The sequence below is a fragment of the Leptopilina boulardi genome, unplaced genomic scaffold (assembly GCF_019393585.1).
Source record: "Leptopilina boulardi isolate dan_hultmark-lab unplaced genomic scaffold, ZJU_Lbou_2.1 LbouV2_273, whole genome shotgun sequence".
NCBI classification, from domain to species: domain Eukaryota; kingdom Metazoa; phylum Arthropoda; class Insecta; order Hymenoptera; family Figitidae; genus Leptopilina; species Leptopilina boulardi.
Genome location: NW_026137833.1, coordinates 1,534,348 through 1,553,833, shown reverse-complemented (window position 1 = coordinate 1,553,833; position 19,486 = coordinate 1,534,348). Strand labels below are relative to the sequence as shown.

The 19,486-nt window shown below is 29.3% G+C and overlaps 1 protein-coding gene across 3 annotated transcripts in view; it reads right to left on the bottom strand.

The window, feature by feature from the left end:
• LOC127281570 (hemicentin-1) overlaps positions 1-19,486 on the bottom strand; it is a 384,522-nt gene that overhangs the window by 31,192 nt on the left and 333,844 nt on the right. Inside the window, exon 1 of one of the 3 annotated variants that reach the window (XM_051305326.1) lies at positions 572-1,314. The exons of 1 other annotated variant lie outside the window; for it this stretch is intronic. In XM_051305326.1, coding sequence (XP_051161283.1) covers positions 572-662 — 91 coding nt within the window. In that variant the 5' untranslated portion in view covers positions 663-1,314. Of the gene's footprint in view, positions 1-571; positions 1,315-19,486 lie in introns of those variants that run through there. One more of the 3 variants, XM_051305327.1, reaches the window with a different exon arrangement.

Here is a 19,486-nt window from a genome sequence, read left to right as displayed (position 1 = left end):
GAGGACTTGTGAAACGGAAGTGAAAAATTTCCGCAATTCCAGTAATAATCCACTTTTGCGAGATTAATTTGAATCGTCCTCTCCCTTTCCCCCCCCCCCCAAAAAAAATGGTTTTGTAAAAGCTCATTGGAAGAGAAATGATAGAGAAATTATTAAACGATGGATTTGAAAACAAATATCCACTTTTTTTAATTCCATGAATTCCAATCATCAATCAATCTTTAGGAAAGTTGGAAATTCATCCGAAATTAGCGTCAATAATTCACTAGAAGGATCCAAATTCCAAGTCCCCTATTTTCGTCCTCTAATCCCTTTCATCCTGACAACGAAAGTTTTGGGAAACCGAGACAAATTGGGATGCAATTTGATGGTAACTCTCTCTCTCTCGCTCTCTCTGAAATTCCCTTCTCCCGCATGTGTAAACCGTACCCTATTGTTGATTTTAACGGTTTTTCACAAGATTTATGGATCATCATCACTAGTAGAATTTCACTAAATTACTTGTGTGATTTCAAAATTATCTAACAACTTAAAAAAAGAAAACCAACACCGACGGGGTGGGGATACTCACCGAAATAAAAGAGTAAAACACTGAAGATAATCCGCAGTGAACTCGGAATCTTAAATCCTCCTGAATCCATAATGGAATTTTTAACACACATTCACACAAAAAAACTTTTGCCAAAAACAAACAAAAAAAAACCAAACACTAAATCTCAAAAACACCAATTTTTATTCCAATTTCTTTTTTTTCTTCAACGGTTCCTTAAATTTCACCTGCGATTGGTGATCATTGCTTCACCTTTCAACACCTGTCGCGCCTCAATATTGTCGATTGCACATTAGCTTCACTATAAAAAAAAACAAACTTTTATTTCCAACTTTTTCCCTTCACTTTAAAATAAATTTCCCCTCACTTCCCAATCATTTAATAATGAAAAATCACATTTGCAAATCATCACTATATTGGGTTCAATATCACACTTTAGTTGATCCACTGGTTTTTTTAAAATCCCAATTGAGATGATACAATGAAGAAGTCTAATTATCCATGTAAAATATCCTTTTTTTGATAGGTGGGGGAGGGAAATTAAGCCACGATTTTTTTTTCCAGGGTAGAAATTAAAAATCTGGTTGTTATTTTTTTTTTTTTTTAAAGATTGTATAAACAATCTTTAATTTTTTTTTTCTAAGGGGAAATTTGTGTGCGCACTTCTCAACAGTCGCGCGGCAACTGAATGTAGAGACGCGCGGTACCAGCGCAAACCCCCCTCCCCTTCACTATACCTTGACTCTCCACTACCCACCCTATTTTTTCACTCGTGTGCAGCATGCAACCCGCCGCACGATGTTCTTGGTATACTCGGTACTGGAGAGGGAAGAAGTGGAAAAGAGGGGGGATGAGTTCAAATGAGTGGGGGGAACTCGAGTGTTGGTTCGACGAAATGGGGGAGAGAGAGAGAAGAGAAGGGTATGGGGGGGAAAGGGAAGAGGAGAGAACGGAGTGAAGCGACGGTGAGGTGCCCCCACCGGTCCCCCACGGCAGGTGGTTCTTTCTTCTTCGGGGCAAAATGCAGAAGCCCGCAGGGACCACCGACCGTTTTTGACCGCCTGTGCCAGCTTTTTTTAACGATGCTTTAGCCCTTGGGATATATATAGGGACCTGTCTCCCAAACGGCGACGATGGGGGGGAAAGATATATATTTTTCGGCACACGACTGCATGAGTTTTTTTTTTATTTTCACCATATTTTCAAGAATTTTCAAGGTTGGCGCCCACCTTGAAGGGTGGGCTTCATTTTAGCTTCATATTACAGTATATTGTACTATTGTTTAGAATAGTTTGGGATTTTCTTCTTCTTTTTTTGTCAAAGATTTGCGAATTGGTAATGTTTGAAATTTTTTTTGGTAGTTTCCTAACTGGGAATCACTAGGATTTCCGTAGGACATCCCAGAAATATCCTAATTTTCCCGGACCAAATGATATAGTCTTGTGACATCCGGGAGGTCGATTATGTAATTACATTTCCACTTTCACCATTCCACTTCCACTTTCACTATTTTATTTCCATTTTCCCCATTCCACTCCCACTTTTATCATTCCACTTTCACCTAATTTTTATTTTCACTTTCACCCTTCCTCTTTTACCATCTCTTTTTAACTTCCAGCGTTTCACTTTTAATTCCACATCCACTTTAATCATTTCACTTACACTTTCACCATTCCACTTCCACTTTCACTATTTTATTTCCATTTTCCCCACTCCACTTCCACTTTTATCATTCCACTTTCACCTAATTTTTATTTTCACATTTACCCTTCCTCTTTTACCATCTCTTTTTAACTTCCAGCGTTCTACTTTTAATTCCACATCCACTTTAATCATTTCACTTACATTTTCACCATTCCACTTCCACTTTCACTATTTTATTTCCATTTTCCCCACTCCACTTCCACTTTTATCATTCCACTTTCACCTAATTTTTATTTTCACTTTCACCCTTCCTCTTTTACCATCTCTTTTTAACTTCCAACGTTCCACTTTTAATTCCACATCCACTTTAATCATTTCACTTACACTTTCACCATTCCATTTTTACATCCACTATTCAACTTTCACTTCCGAAATTCATAATTACATTTTCACTTTCTTGAAAATCGAACAGTGAAGGTGGAAACAAGAGAAAAGGGAAATAAAATTACATATTCGACTTTCGGATATCATATCCAGATGCGTGAGAATTAAAAATAATCTATCAAAAATGCCAAGACAAATGAGAAAAAAAAATATTACTATTCCTATAAGAGTAGCAATTTGGATAACCTTAGGATTTCCACAGGACGTCCGCTGATATCGTAAGGATATCCTTTTTCTCCCAGACCAAATGATATCCCTGGGAGGTCAATAGGATATCCTAAAATATCCGTTGATGTGAGAAATAGAATTAAATCTTTCTGAAAGATATTTCAAGATATCATACGGATAATTCAGGGACATCCGGGGCTTTCAAAAATTAAAATATCGCCCTAAAAGCTCCGTAGGATATCCACGAACATCTCTGGAATATCCTATGGATATTCTAATTTCCAAGGACTTCCAGATATCTCTACGAGGTCTGAAAGATATCCACGAATATCTCTGGAATATCCTGTGGATATCCAAATTTTCAAAAGCTTCCGGATATCCCTAGGATGTTAATAGGATTATCTCTTATGAAAATCATTATTTTTTAGAGCTTTTGGATGTCCTTATAATGTCTGTAGAGTATCCGCAAATATTCCTGGAATATCTCATGAAAATCTTTATTTCCCAGAGATTATACGGATATCCCTAAGATGTCAACAGGATTATCTTTTATGAATATCCTTATTTTTAGAGCTTTTGGATATCATTTCCATTTGTAGGGTATCCGTAAACATCCCTGGAATATCCTTACTTCCAAGTACTTCCGGATCAATAGAATATCCATGAGAAAATTAGGATATTTCTAGGATGTCTTACGGAAATCCTAGTAATGTCCCTATTTCCCTGGAAGAAAAAAATGTACTTAAGACGTACGTTCGTAGGATATTGTGAATATCCGGATACTAGTGAAAGGTAAAATTTTTACGAAAATTGGAAAGATTATCTTTAACATATCTAGAGAGGGAAATACTAGAGATGTTTTAGATTTGGAATATCATTTTAGATATTTAGGATATCTTCAGAATATCCAGGATATCATTCTGTCTATCTAGAATATCCCTTGAATATCTAGAATGTTTTCTGGATATCAGTAGGATATTCATTTTTTCTTAACTGCCTCCTAAGGACGTTTCTGTGATAACTTTTAAAAAAATTTCTTCTTCAAAATTTTAACCGTTTACAACTTTATTTTTAAAATTGTAAAAGTGGTTCTAAAATTTTTTACGACATTTAATAATGTTGATAAACGCAAAAAGAGGGACACTTTTCTTAAAATTTTGAAGTAAATTTTTCAAAAAAATCGATTTTTTAAAAACTATTGTTGTCCCTTATTAAATTGTTAGTTTTTATTTTTTTTTATACTCTAATTATTGCTAACTAATACTTTCAATATTGGTGGTCGGAAAATTAACCATTATTCAATGAACGCTCTCTCTCTCTCCTCTCTCTGATGATGAGTGAATGTTGTATGAACTAATGTCATGTCATATTCAGTAATCAATTTCACTGTTGTTTCATCAGTGAAGTTTGTCCGAGTCAAACTTAGATTAATCAGTAAGAGCTACCTTCACTATATAATTAAGAATTGATTAAAAATTTCATATGTAACATTTGACAATGACTGAAAATTTAGAAAAAATACTGTCAAAATTTAATTAAAACAAAAAAATTAACAAACTTTGTGTTTACTAATTTTTTTTTTTTAGTAGAAAAATAGAAATAAATTTCATCCATCGGATTAAAATTTATAAGATTTTAATTTTTATAGATTATCTTTGTTGGATTTAATTAATTTTTTCCACGTTACAAAATGGCATCTAAAAATATATTATAGAATATTATTTAAATTTATTTTTATAAATGAAACCTCTTTGAAAACAATTTTCAAAAACGTATATATAATGAATTCTTGTGTAAAATATATTTTCTTAAATCAACAAAAAACTATATTTGCAACAAGAATTATACACGTATGCCAAGTGTAAATAATAAGCGTGAAACAAAAGAAAATATAATGAAGAGAAGTTTGTTTCGTTCATTAGCAATTTTTCTTTTTTTTTTTTTTTTGCCGTTGACTCATTCCAACTTTTTATCTAACGCAGAATGTTGGTCTCTATTTTTTAATGAAAATACTTTTCAAAGTACTTAAACTTTTTCCCTCTATATACACTTTTTCATTATTTAGAATAAAAAAAAAAAAATGAATACACTTAAGAGTTGGAATTATTATTAAAAAAAAAAAAATTTTTTTTAATAAAATAAAAAATACTTATATAGAATGGGAAAAAATTTGTATACAGGAAATCCAAAAAACAGGTTTTTTTTCTATACAAACAACGTCCTGCCTCTTTTCAGTAAAAAATTTTTTACTTGATTTTAAAAATCTATTTAGTCTTCAAAATTTCTATGTGTATTATTTGGTCCCAAAAAGAGGGTGAAAAATAGAAAAAAATAAAATTCTGGTCAAGAATAAACTTAGCAAATGTGTTGAAGTTGGAAATTATGGGGCGACATTAGGCATTCAATCGATTTAGGCTAGGTAAATTTACTTTGCGGATGGATGAGAAGGAGAGGTGTGTTTGCACAACAGGTATATACCTATATATATATATATATATATATAGAAAGAGAGCGGCAAACTTGATGATTAAGTCGACTTTTTCGGTTTTGTTGACGTTTTTAAATGGATTCAAGAGGACAGCTGATAGATTCTTGATTGACTCGTTGAATAGTCTTTTTAAACTTCACATATAAATTTACCTTTCAAAGCACGATAGTTGTAAACAAACTTCATAAAAACTTCAATATATATATAGTGAAACTTAAATTGACTCTCATTGATTATTCACAAATATATGTTTAATTTTTTTTCTTTGCAAAATTTATTAAAAAGATAAATAAAATAAAAAAATTTATTTTTGTCTGGAATTTTTTAGTTTCGAACATCCAAAAGTTCGAATTCTCAAAAGTCCGAATTACCAAAAGATCAAATTTTCAGAAATTTGAATCATTAAAAGTTCGAATTATCAAAAGATCTAATTTCTAAAAGTTCGAATTTTTCGAAATTCGAATTATCAGAAAATTAAATTTTTAAACGTTCAAATTATAAAAAGATTGAATTTCTATAAAAGTTCGAATTTTTAGGAATTCGCGAATTCGAATAATCAGAAAATCAAATTTCTAAAAGTTCAAATTTTTAGAAATTTAAATTATTAGAAAATTAAATTTTCAAAAGTTTCGAATTACCAAAAGATCAAATTTCTCAAAGTTCAAAGTTTTAGAAATTCAAATTAGCAGAAAATCGAATTTTTTCAAATATTTAAATTATCAAAAGATCTAATATGTCTAAAAGTTTGAATTTTTAGAAATTCGAATAATCATTTGTAACAATAGAGTTTTATTATATTATATTTATTCATCCGTTAAAGATCATCGAGTTACTTATTTTTTTGATGACTCACAAAGTTTGTGAAATTGGTAACGCACGGGTTAGCAGCTGTTTCTGATGAAAATAAAATTCTATACCAACAACACCTGGCAGTGAAGTTCAATATGCTGATGTATGATCAATTGGTAGCAGATGATATTATTATTATTATTTAAACTTTTAATCAAATTCAATCAAATTCAGAAAAAAATAACAAGTTTTTTAAAAAAATAATTTTCTTTTTTCAATTGGGAAAATATTTTAATTATATTTTAATCGAAATATTTTTTTTTTAAATAAGGTAAAAATTACAATTAAGAAATTTTTCCTAAATCGATATTTATAAAAATTTCCCAATGTTTTTATTTTCATTTTGAGATTATGAAAGTAAAAAAGAAAAAAGTGGAGAAAAAAAATTGACAAGTTCACTCAATTCTTGGTTATACATTATTTGGGACACGCGATTCTTTATTATTATCATCGTTCAAGAAATGAGAAATAGAAGTAGTATTTCTGGGAAGAAAATATTTCGAACTGCAAAAGTAGGCTCTGCAAATATTTATTGTGTCTACCCGCGCATCAGGGATGCAAGCTAAACAAGAAAAGTGCATGAAAATTGTAGGATTGCCAATGCGGGACGAGTTCCATATTTATACATGTTTGCTAAGTCACAGAGGGCACTGAGTAACTATATATATATGTATATATATATATATATATATATATATATATATATATATACATACATACACGATAGACTAACAGTAGAATAACATCCGCACTTTCGTTGAAGCCATATATTTTTTTTCACGAATTTTTCTAAAATTAAATAAAAACCTCGATAACACAAAATATTGGTTTTAATAATAAAAAAGGTTTTTTTTTCTACAAAATAGAAAATAATTTCCCATTATTTTAAAAATTTTAAAAGGGTTTTGGTAATTATTTTCTGAAATTGAAAAAAGGGGGCTATATTTCTCCTATGGCCATTCCTGGTCTACTCTGTAGGAAGCAACCAATCAGATATACGTTAATCGATTCGATATATCGAACATCAGCTGTTTTTGACATAACCTCAAAAATTCGTTTCCCCTCTAAATTCATTATATATATACAAATGATTGATTTTGCAATTATATAAGACTATATTTGTAATTCAATAATTCAATATATATACATATATACCGTTATTATATTATTATGTAATAAAAATTATTATGCACATGAATAATTCAGCCAAGTATATATATATAGATGGAATTGTGTGTTCAATGACCTATAAAAACAGTGAGCTAATAATTGCAATACGTAACAATAATAGTAATCAATACTTTACATTTATTGTGTGACGTAAAAAAAATAAAGGAGATGAAAACTTTTTAGTATACTATATATATAAGTCGAATAAAAAAAAGCAACTATTTGACTTCAATTCAAGTAGAAAATTCCTCTCTCTCTCTCTCTTTCTCTCTTTTGGAAATCTTCACAAGTAAAACGAGTGCCCTCTCTATGAAAGGCCAGGTTGCATCGTTTGCACACGCGAAACTTTTATACCCCCCCGGGGGACTCGCGGGAAATTCTCCTATATAAGTTCAGTGCAAAATTCCTTAGAAGAGCAGTTTGTGCCTGAAGCATCAAAATTCGTTTTGATATTATAGTATTAGAATTTTTCAAACTATTTCTCCAAAAATCGAATCGGTATTAAAACTAAACAAAATTTTCAAAAGAAAAGTTACATTCAACAAAAAAAATTGTTATTTTTACATTATTTTTTTTTTTTTAATTTCGCTATTTTAATTATTTTTAATTTTTTCTTTAATTGCTTTTATATAATATGTATGCAAATAAAAAGTTTCACTTTTGAGGGATGGAAAACGTGTTTAAAAACGCAGCAGACGATGTTATAAATACTATTGCGCATGCGCAAATCACTTTTAGTACTTTTTATAAAACGTTAATTAATTTATTATTTAGAAACAATAAATTTCACATTTATAATTTTTTTTTACTGTATTTTAAACATTTTATTACATTAAAGCATTTCATATATAAGTGCGCTAATTCTATAACCAATGAGTGGATTATAGCGGTGCAAGCGCAGTTGCGTTTGGTCAAAGTAGTTGCGCAAATAGCACGTAAGCTTGCAGCAACCTTGCGTCAAACTTGCCGCGCAATATTGCCAACCTTGCACGGCAAACTTGGCGCAACCTTCAAATGTCCCACCTGTCATACAAGCTTGCGTGGTAACCTTATACACTGCAATCTTTCGTTAAGCGCAAGCTTGCGCCAGGTGGAACATTTAAATCTTGCGGCAAGTTTGCCGTGCAAGGTTGGCAATATTGCGCGGCAAATTTGACGCAAGCTTACGTTCTACCTGATAGGCATTAATAAAAAAAAAAAAAAAAAAACCATAAATTTTTGGTTTGTATTTTTGTAAAAAACAATTTATTTGTAATCAGTCATTCGCGATACATATAAAATTATTATCATTCAAATTTTTTTAAGATTGTAAAAACTATATCGAAAATTAAATAAAAACAACTCGGTATTGTTAAATATAAAATGTTTCAAAATAAAGAAGAATTTAAGCACGTAGTGCTCTCGAACTAAATGAATTTTAACAAAAAAAAAAAAAAAAGAATTCACTTCTATATATGTATTTTCAGTGAAACGTGACATCGAAAAATGGACAAAAATCTTATTAACTGTGTACGAAAAATGTAGACTCAAATTATTATTATTATTATTATTATTGTTAAATATCACGTACATATTTCTCGCCAAGTTTTCTGTTTTATTATATTATATTGTAAAATGATATCTCTGACAATGATGGCTCGACAGCAGGTGCCTTCCTTTTCTTTTTTTCTTTTAGTCGACGACTGGACAGAGATTATTTTTCGTGTCATTTCTATTCGTATAGCCGATATGGTTCGTGAAGTTTTTCGGGGTGGTTATTTTATTTTCTTTTTTTTTTCTTTTTTCTAGAGATCACGTACGTACGTGCCTGCACATCCTGGTGGAACCTAAACTCCTTCAAAACTTATGCAGGATGGTAATGCATTATTTACATGCGTTCCGGCGTGCATCGGACCATCCGTGTGTCCATGAGGATAGGGCAGGTGCATCAGCTCGATTCCAAACCAAGAGAGGGGAAGAAAGAGAGAAAAAAGAGAGAGAGAGAAGAAATTCTACCTGAGTCCTCACGTCCGATTTTCCCTCTACCTTTTGTTCGTACCACCTTTCTTCCCTTCCCATCATTTCTCCCGTCCTCAAGCCTGATCCTCCAAGATTCCAAGGAGAATTGCTTTTCTCTCTTTTTTTTCCCTTTAAATTTGATTTTTAATTAAAATACTCCGGTATTGTTTTTTTTTCTTCTTTTGTATTATATCACAATTTTTATTTCATTCCGTATTAATTAATTAATTTATATCGCGAATAATATCTCGTAGAATATTTTTTTTACACTGCTGAATCATCTTTAAGACTATACGAATGTCGAGTTTTAGAATTTTGGTATCGAAATTACAAAAAAAAAAATTTTCTAAAAAAATGTTTCATTGAAACAAAACATTGTGCGTTGTATTTGAATCTGAGGTTAGATTTGTTCCATCAGTTTAGGATTTATTTCTAACCTCAAAAAACATGTTAGATTTTACGTAACATATACAAAATTTAAAAGAAAATGGTTTGATTCACTTGAAATTCGCTTTTCGGGAGATTTTGAGGTCGATGAATTAGAATATGAAGATAGATTTAAAAAATTCAAAATGGCGAATCCAATATGGCGGTCCTATTTTTCAAAAATTAGTTATTTTTGAAAAAATTTCTTAATGTTTGATAGAATTTCATTATACTTATCACTCAGGAGTTTTTGGGGTCGCTGATTACAAATTTAGCATCGGATTTCCAAAATTCAAAATGGCGAATCCAATTTGGCGTAAGAAAAAAATTTAAAATTCATTAAATTAACTTGAATCTTCTTACCCAGGGTTACTCGGAGGTTTTCGGGGTCGCTGAATACGAATCTGAACTCAAATTTTCAAAATTCAAAATGGCAAATGCAATATGGCGGACGATTTTTAAAAATCGAATGCAATTCCCTTGAAACTTGTTACTCGGGGGTTTTCGGGGTCGCTGAATACGAATCTGATGCCAAATTTTCAAAATTCAAAATGGCGAATGCAATATGGCGGACGATTTTTAAAAATCGAATTCAATTCGCTTGAAACTTGTTACTCGGGGGTTTTCGGGGTCGCTGAATACGAATCTGAAGTCAAATTTTCAAAATTCAAAATGGCGAATGCAATATGGCGGACGATTTTTAAAAATCGAATGCAATTCCCTTGAAACTTGTTACTCGGGGGTTTTTGGGGTCGCTGAATACGAATCTTTAGTCAGATTTTTAAAATTCAAAATGGCAAATTCAATATGACGGTCAAATTTTTTTCAAAATTGGTTATTTTTTACAAATTTCTTTAAAGATTGATGGATCCTTATAAAATTTGTTACGGTCAAATTTTTTTCAAAATTGGTTATTTTTTAGAAATTTCTTTAAAGATTGATGGATCCTTATAAAATTTGTTACTCCGGGTGTTATCGAGGTCACTAATTATAAATTCAATATCAACCAAATATTAGTTCAAATTTTTTTTTTAATTTTCATTCGAAAGCTAATATTGATTTTTTCTAATATTTACAATAAGAATCGAAGTGGAATAACAATTAATGACCCAAATAATCTAAATATAAACTTTAAAATTAAAACAAAACCTCACTAATTTCTTCCTAATATATGTATATATATATAAGAGAGTCACTATCCTATAAATGTGTATTATTTAATTAAAATTTAAATCAACTAAATTGTCGATTAACATTTTCCAATCACATATTTAATTAAATTGCAAATACATATATCGAAAATTAATTTACAAGCGTTAATATTTATTGAACGTTAATTTGTAATGATTTACGGTAAATGAATGATTGTCTGCACTAGCATAAATGAAAACCCATTATATTTAATGACACTTAAATTAATTAATTAAATATTTGTAATTAAATGGTAAATATGTTACTTCAAATCTAATTATAATGAAAATAATAAAAAAGCATATTTAGATCTTAATTATTTTATTTTTCATGAAGTTATTGTATAATTATATATATCACACACTAACACAGAAAATAAAAAGGCATTAAAATATGCTGCAACGCTTATTTTAATACCTTATAATTTTCTGTGAATTTAAACTAATCAAATTATTGATACTGAAAATATCAAATTGACCGAAATTTTCATATCAATTTTGATATTTTTAAATTAGAATATATACGGTAATAAAAATAATATTACAAAAAAAATTATTGACAAAATCTAATTTTTAAACAATTTTCTGGTATACTTTTGCAACTTTATTTAATATACCTACTACTATATATTTTATACTATTATATATATACATACATATACACATACATACATTCATTCAATGGTGTGAGATGGTACATTTAATGTTCGCTCAGGCGTTTTGTAGATTTATGATTCAATTTTTCATGGTTTTAGCAGTGCACAAATGAGGGAAATTCTTAATGAGTGTGTTTAAATCGTATAGCAGTGACGGTTTATTACATTAAAGGTCATTATCACCGGAATATTATACAGATTTGGTTTAAAACAAAAAAAAAAATTCGTTTACTTGTTGTGTGAAAAAAAAAATATTTTTTTCTCTTTTTATTTTTTGTATACAATACTTAACGTCTCGTGAAAAATTTACTGTCAGGCAAAAAAAAAAGAGAAGAAGAAATTTTTTAGAAAAATAAACTTTTTTCCACGCTCTTTGCCGCACTGAATACAAATTTAATGACACAATTAAAAAGAACTTTTAAAAAAATTTTTAAAATTAGAACTTTTTTTTTTTTTTTAAATTAAAAATGATATATTTGGTAATTTTTGGTGTATCTAATTTTAAATTTTCTAAATTGATTACACTTTCTTGAAAGTACCTGTATATTATTTAAACACTTGGGAGTTTTTTTGAGGTTGCTAAAATGCAAATTTTTGGACATCAAAATTTTTATTATTCATGATAGTGAGATGTCGAAAACTCTTCGTGAGTAACAAGTTTTGCAGAAGATCTTATATATTTTTTAAGAGCCGCCATTTTTGAATTCGCCATTTTGAATTTTTAAACTGATTCGTTTTGCAGGAACCTTGAAATCCCTCGGCTGCTCCCTTGATACTTGTTGATATATTTAGAAAAAAAAATCCTTGGGTTTTTTTTGAAATTGATAATAAGTTACGAATGTGAAGTTAGATTTTAAAAAAAATTCAAAATTGATACTAAAATGCAATGGAATGCAAAAAAAAATTTGCAAAAATTGGATTTTTCATAGATTTATCAAAAAAAGGCCAGGTCCAAGTGAGGCAGCGCCATCTACATTAAAACTATAATTTTGGAAAATTTTCAACAGCCTTTTCTCGAAAACAAAAAGGTAAAATGCGTTTTTCTTTATGGATAATTAATTATTAGCAAGAAATACACCAGCTAAAACTTTTTTTGAATTAGAATGATGAAAAAAATTTCATGTCGATAAATTAAATATATGAGCAGTTTTTTCACAAAAACTGTAACAGTACTTTCTCCAAATTAACAATTAAGAATACAATTTCCATTTGGAAAATTAATAAACGTTAAACAATACACCAGCTAAGATTCACCAATCACGAAAATAACAACAAAAAATTTTATTACATATTTAAAATATGGACACTGTTTTACTGATTGGTGACATATATAATCTGCCAAACGGCTGTCATAATTAGTAAAATATGTTATGTTAAAAAATTTTTTTTTTTTTGTTATTTTCGTGATTGTTAAATCTTAGCTGGTGTATTTTTTAGCGTTTATTAATTTTTCAAATGGAAATTGCATTTTTGATTGTAATTTCTGAGAAAGTACTGTTATACAGTTTTTGTGAAAAAAGTGCTCATATTTAATTTATTGACATGAAATTTTTTTCATTATTTTAACTCAAAAAAAAGTTTTAGCTAGTGTATTTCTTGTCAATAATCAATAATCCATAAAGAAAAAAGCATTTTATCTTCTTGTTTTCAAGAAAAGGCTGTTGGAAATTTTCAAAAATTTTAGTTTCACTGTAGATGGCGCTGCCTCACTTGGACATTAAAGAAAAATTTGCCCCTCGAAGTTACAGTGGAATTTTCATTATTTTTCAACTAACTTGACTGGATTGGAGAAGAAAAGAGAAAACTTGACTCTCAAAAAAAGAAAACAAACTGTAAATTTATAAAAGAATGGTCACTCTCTCTCTTTCTCTCTCTGGACATTTTTCTACCTGTTGAGTTTCCAATATTTCTCGTTAACATCGTTCCTATATATACCCGCAAACTAATTTTGCATCAAGAAACGAATACCAGGTAAGAATATCGAAATGGGATGAACGATTGTTATGCTTTCAATAATGAGCATGCTGGGTCTGCTGAGCGGATACCTTCTGCAATAATAGCATCGATGAGAGAGTAGAGAATCACAAGAAGACACCCAATATATATATATATATATATGGATGTGCAAGAAAAACAAAATGCAGTTTCGAGGAACCTCTCTCTTGCCTCCGTTCTTCCGTAACGGTCTGCAATTTTCTCCTAACCATCGTAGCCGATAGAAAAAGGGGGCACAAGCGTGGCTAAAAAAGACAAAAAAAAAAAAAAAGAACGAGGCATCGAGTGTGGACGGTCATTTAAAAAACGTTTCCACTCGGTTGCTCCATCAGCAGTCTTTGCCTCCTCCTCCTCCTCTCCCCTTCTCTTTTCCCCTCTACGCTTTGACCATAAGCAGGTGTCCGCCATCTCTCTCTCGCGTTTTCTTTCGATCTTTTCGCGAGGCGTTGTGTTCATCTCTCTGTATATACCTGAATCCAAGTTCTGGACCATCTGCCGTCATCCTACGCCTTGCCAATTTGCCTTATCTTTTTTCCTTTTTTTTTTTTCTCCCCAACTGGACCAGTTTTCGTGTTCAACCTACCGTCCCTTTTTTCACTGTATATAACTCTTTCACAAAAAAAAAAAATCTTTACTCATTGTTATAAACATCGTCATGTGCCATTGTCATTGTACCCCTTTTTCTTGCCTGGACCAAAGATGGAATTATATATTGAGTGGTATGCTGTTTTTTTTTTTTTGAGAAAGAAATCGATAATCTGAACAGGAAATGGGAGTGATTTCGTTTTTAGATATTTTTCGTTTTTATAAATACAATGCCACTCATGTGTGTGTACAGGTAGAAATTTTTTTTTTTTTTTTCATAGAAATAATATATTTATGTATATGTATATGGGATACGGGTTTGCGTTTAAATATTTGTTCAGATTGGCTTTTGTTAGGCAAATTATAGATTTAGTTTCGTGTTTTGCCAAATGTTCGCGCGGGTAATGTTTGCGAATGGTGGGAATATCATTTTAGAATTCACATATGTCACTAAATTACAATGGGCAAACGCATAACTAATACATACGCAGGTTTGCTAATAATTATTCCGAAAACACTGAGTTTTTTTTAAATATGATAATTTTTTTTAGTAAATGAAAAATAGGGGCAAAGTAGGTTCAGAGTAGGTTCAGAGTAGGTCTAATGTAACATCAAAGTATGTCCAATGTAGATTCAAATTAGGTTTAATAAAGGTTCCAGAAATGTACAACAAAGGCTTAAACTTCAACGTAGATTCAATTTAGCATCAAATTAAGTCCAATGTAGACTTAAAATAGATTCAATGAAGACTTAAAGAAGGTTAAAAGTAGATCAAACAAAAGTTCAATATAGGTCAAATGTATGTTAAAAATAGGTTCAATGTAGATTCAATGTACGGCCAATGTAATTTACTATTATAGAATGTAGGTTCAATAACAGGTCAAATGTAGGTTCAAAGAAGGATCAAAGTAGGTTCAATGTATGGCCAATGTAATTTTAAAGTATAGAATTTAGTTTTAATAACAGGGAAAATGTATGTTCATAAAGAAGGGTCAAAGTAGGTTTAATGCAGACCTAATTCAGGTACAATGTAGGTTAAAAGTAAATGAAATATAGGTTCAATGTAGAACCAGAAATTTACAACAACGGCCTAAAACAGGTTTAATAAAGGATAATGTAGAGTCAATTCAGCTTCAATGTAGGTCTAATGTAGACTTAAAGTGGGCTCAATGCAGACTTAAAGTAGGTTGAATGTAGACTTAAAGTAGGTTTAATGTCTACTTATAGTATGTTCAATGTAGTTCTGTAGAAATTTACAACAACGGCCTAAAAAAGGTTTAATAAAGGATAATGTAGAGTCAATTCAGCTTCAATGTAGGTTTAATGTAGACTTAAAGTGGTTCAATGCAGACTTAAAATAGGTCCAATGCAGACTTACAGTAGGTTTAATGTATACTTACAGTAGGTTCAATGTAGACATAAAGTAGGCCCCATAAAGGTTAAAAGTAGATCAAACAATAGGTTAAATGTTGGTTCAAAGACAGGTCAAATGCAGGTTTAAAGAAGGATCAAAGTAAGTTCAATGTACAGGCAATAAAGTTTAAAAGTATAGGATGTAGGTTTAATAACAGGTCAAATGCAGGTTCAAAGAAGGGTCAAATTAGGTTTAATGTAGGTTTAATATAGTATTAAAGTATAGACTATAGGTTCAATAATAGGTCAAATTGTATGTTCAAAGTAGGTTCAATGTAAGGTCAATGTAGTTTAAAAGTATAGAATGTAGGTTCAATATCAGTTCAAAGAAGGGTCAAAGTAAGTTTAATGCAGGCCTATTTCAGGTACAATGTAGGTTAAAAGTAAATGAAATATAGGTTCAATGTAGGTCAAATATAAGTTCCAAGTATGTCCAATGTCGATTTAAATTATGTTTAATAATAGTTCAATAAAAGTTCCAGAAATGTACAACAACGGCCTAAAACAGGTTTAATAAAGGATAACGTAGAGTCAATTCAGCTTCAATGTAGGTCTAATGTAGACGTAAAGTGAGTTCAATGCAGACTTAAAGTAGGTTGATTGTAGACTTAAACTAGGTTCAATGTATACTTAAAGTATGTTCAATGTAGTTCTGTTTAATAATAGATAATCAAATCAGCTTCAAGATAGGTCCAATGCAGACTTATAGTAATGTATACTTACAGTAGGTTCAATGTAGACATAAAGTAAGCCCAATAAAGGTTAAAAGTAAATCAAACATAGATTAAATGCAGGTTCAATGTAGGGGCAATGAAATTTAAAATTATAGAATGTTGGTTCAAAGACAGGTCAAATGTAGGTTTAAAGAAGGATCAATGTAAATTCAATGTTTAAAAGTATAGAATGTAGGTTCAATATCAGTTCAAAGAAGGGTCAAAGTAAGGTTAATGCAGACCTAATGCAGGTCCAATGTATGTTAAAAGTATATAAAATATATAGGTTCAATGTAGGTCAAATATAAGTTCAAAGTATGTCCAATATCAATTCAAATCAAGTTTAATAAAGGTTTCAGAAGTGTACGACAGAGGCCTAAAACAGGTTTAATAAAGGATAATATGTAGATTCAATTCAGCTTCAAAGTAGGTCTAATGTAGACTTAAAGTAGTTCCAAGAAAGGTTTAAAATAGATCAAACATATAGGTTCAATGAAAATCAAATGTAGGTTTAAAATAGGTTCAAAGTATATTAAATGTATATAGTTTAAAATTAAAGAATGTTAATTCAAAAAAGGGTCAATGTAGTTTCAAAGTAGGGTAAAAGTATGTTCAAAGTAGGTTTACAGTTGGCGTTATGTAGAGTAAGAGTATCTTTATTAAAATTGGTTCAATGTAAGTTCAAAGTAGGTTTAATGTAGGTTTAATGGAGGTTCGAATTGGGGTCAATGTAGGTATAAGGCTCAAAGCAAGATGAAAGTTCAATGTAGGTTTAAAGTTGGCTCAATGTATAGTGAAAGTAGGTTCAAAGTAGGGTGAAAGTAAGTTCAAAATAGCTTTAAATGTGTCTAAATGTAGAGTGAAAATTGGTTCAAAGAAGTTTGAATGTATATAGTTAAATAATAAAATTTTGATTCTCTCACTCGGTAGTATTTAATAATATAAGAAGATGATATCGATCATTCCGAGTCAAGGATTAAATAAAAGACAAAAACATTATTCTTTACGTTTCAATGGCACAGCCATCCTCTTCAGAAACTTAAATTGAAACGTAAAGAATAATGTTTTTGTCTTTTATTTAATCCTTGACTCGGAATGATCGATATCATCTTCTTATATTATGTATATAGTTAAAGTTGTTTCAATGTAGGTTTAATTTAGGTTTAAAGTAGGTTCATTTAGGTTCTATTTAGGTTTAATGTAGGTTTAAAGTATGTTTAATGTAGTTTTAAAGGAAGGTTCAAAGTAGGTTGAAAGTAGGTTTTAAGTAGGTTTAATGTTGGTTTAACATGGGTTGAATGTATGATTCAAAGTAGATTTAATGTAGGTTCTAAGTTGGGTCAATAGAGGTTCAAATTGGTGTCAATTAAGTTTTAAATTAGGCCTAAATTATAGATTTAAAGTTCGAGAGAGATTTATTAAGAATAAATATATATGTAAAGATAAAAATTTTTGCTATTTCTTTGAATATGAAATATATATATATATATAATTTTTTTCTAACGTTTTTCTTTTTGGAATTAACAGCAACTTTTAAAAACAGTAAAAAACGTCTTTCTCTTCAAGTTGGTTTTATTTTACGGTGTAATTTTATCAGATAGACAGCACATATTGTCTTTTTTAGTCAATAAAAACCCTGATGTTGTTCCTGTTGTCTCAGCTGGAGAGATAATGTATATATACACATGCTTCTGTAACCGTTATATTAAATATGCACGCAAACACATGTTAAAAAATTCTCAATGGAATATTACAATTATTTATCGAAAAAAATTTTTTATTTTTAATAAATACAATTATTACTTCTATGATATTAAATATTACAATAATTTTTTTTTCTCTTACAAATCATTACTATAATAAAAATTAAAATATAAAAATTATCTCATTTTTTTACGAATTTTACATATTATAGTATATATAAAATTATTTAGGAAAAAAGTCGCGTGCTATTTTAAAATGAGTAGGTATATCACAATGATTGTCTGCATTATTAAAAACAATAATATATGTTGGATATAATTTTTAAAAAATAATTTTCACACTGCTTGTACGTATTATACATATACGTATATATATATTTAAAATTCAATGAAATTCCAAATTCACGAGTACCATGAGAGAATTAACGGTAAGAATTTTTAATAAATTCAAACATTGTATTTTATTTACAAACAGAGAGGACAATCATTTTGATTGTTAAAATACAATGTAACCTCGATAAGAATTCAGTAGTGGTAATTTTTGTATATACATATAAAATATATGCGAAGCACACATGCAAGTTTACTTATTTAATTTTCAATGTAAAACTCGATAAACATCAAAAGTTAATATTTCCGTGTTTCATTTATTATTCACATTATTCTCTCGTTGATGAAATCCTTTTTATTTAAAAGAAAAAAATACATAAATGTACACACAAACATATATATATATATTGCTGTATTTTTAAAAGCATGAATAATTTCAATTAAAAAAAAATTTTTGTTTTCTCTCGACTAAAAAAAAAAAATGTTACGCGTATATGAAAATTTTTATACAAGTCAATGAGTACATAAAAAGAAAATTAAAAAAAAACGTATAACTATATATTTGAGTTCTACCTTGATCTCTAATATTATTCTGATTTTTTTTTAATTTAAAATTTATTTTTACAGAAAAATTGTTTATACAATTTGTTATGAACAAATATAAAGAAATTGTGACTTTTTTTAATATAAAAAGCCATTTACGTCATTCGAATAAATGGAAAAGTCCACAAAGACTTTATTTATTTTTAAAAAAAATTGTTTGAACAATTTTTTTTCGGAAAAAAATTTTGTGATATTAAAAATCATTATTATAGATTTTATGACATTTATTAATATAGCTTTTAGTTTTGTAAAGTTATTAATTTTGTTTTTTAATATTAAATATTTATTATTATTTTTTTTTATTTCACAATATTTTCGATTTTTTAATATTTTATTTTTATTTTCATTTCAATTTTTTAAAAATTCATATATATATTTCTGTGTAATTTTAATTAACATCAGTGTTATAAATCTAATTCAAGAAACAAAATTTGTCCGTTTACTCATGTGCAAAAAAAAAGTATAGTAATAATTAAAATACTCTATGAATTCCAGTATTACTTTAACGAAGTTTCATATGCCTTAATTTTTTTATTACGAATGTATCCGGTTTTCTCATCT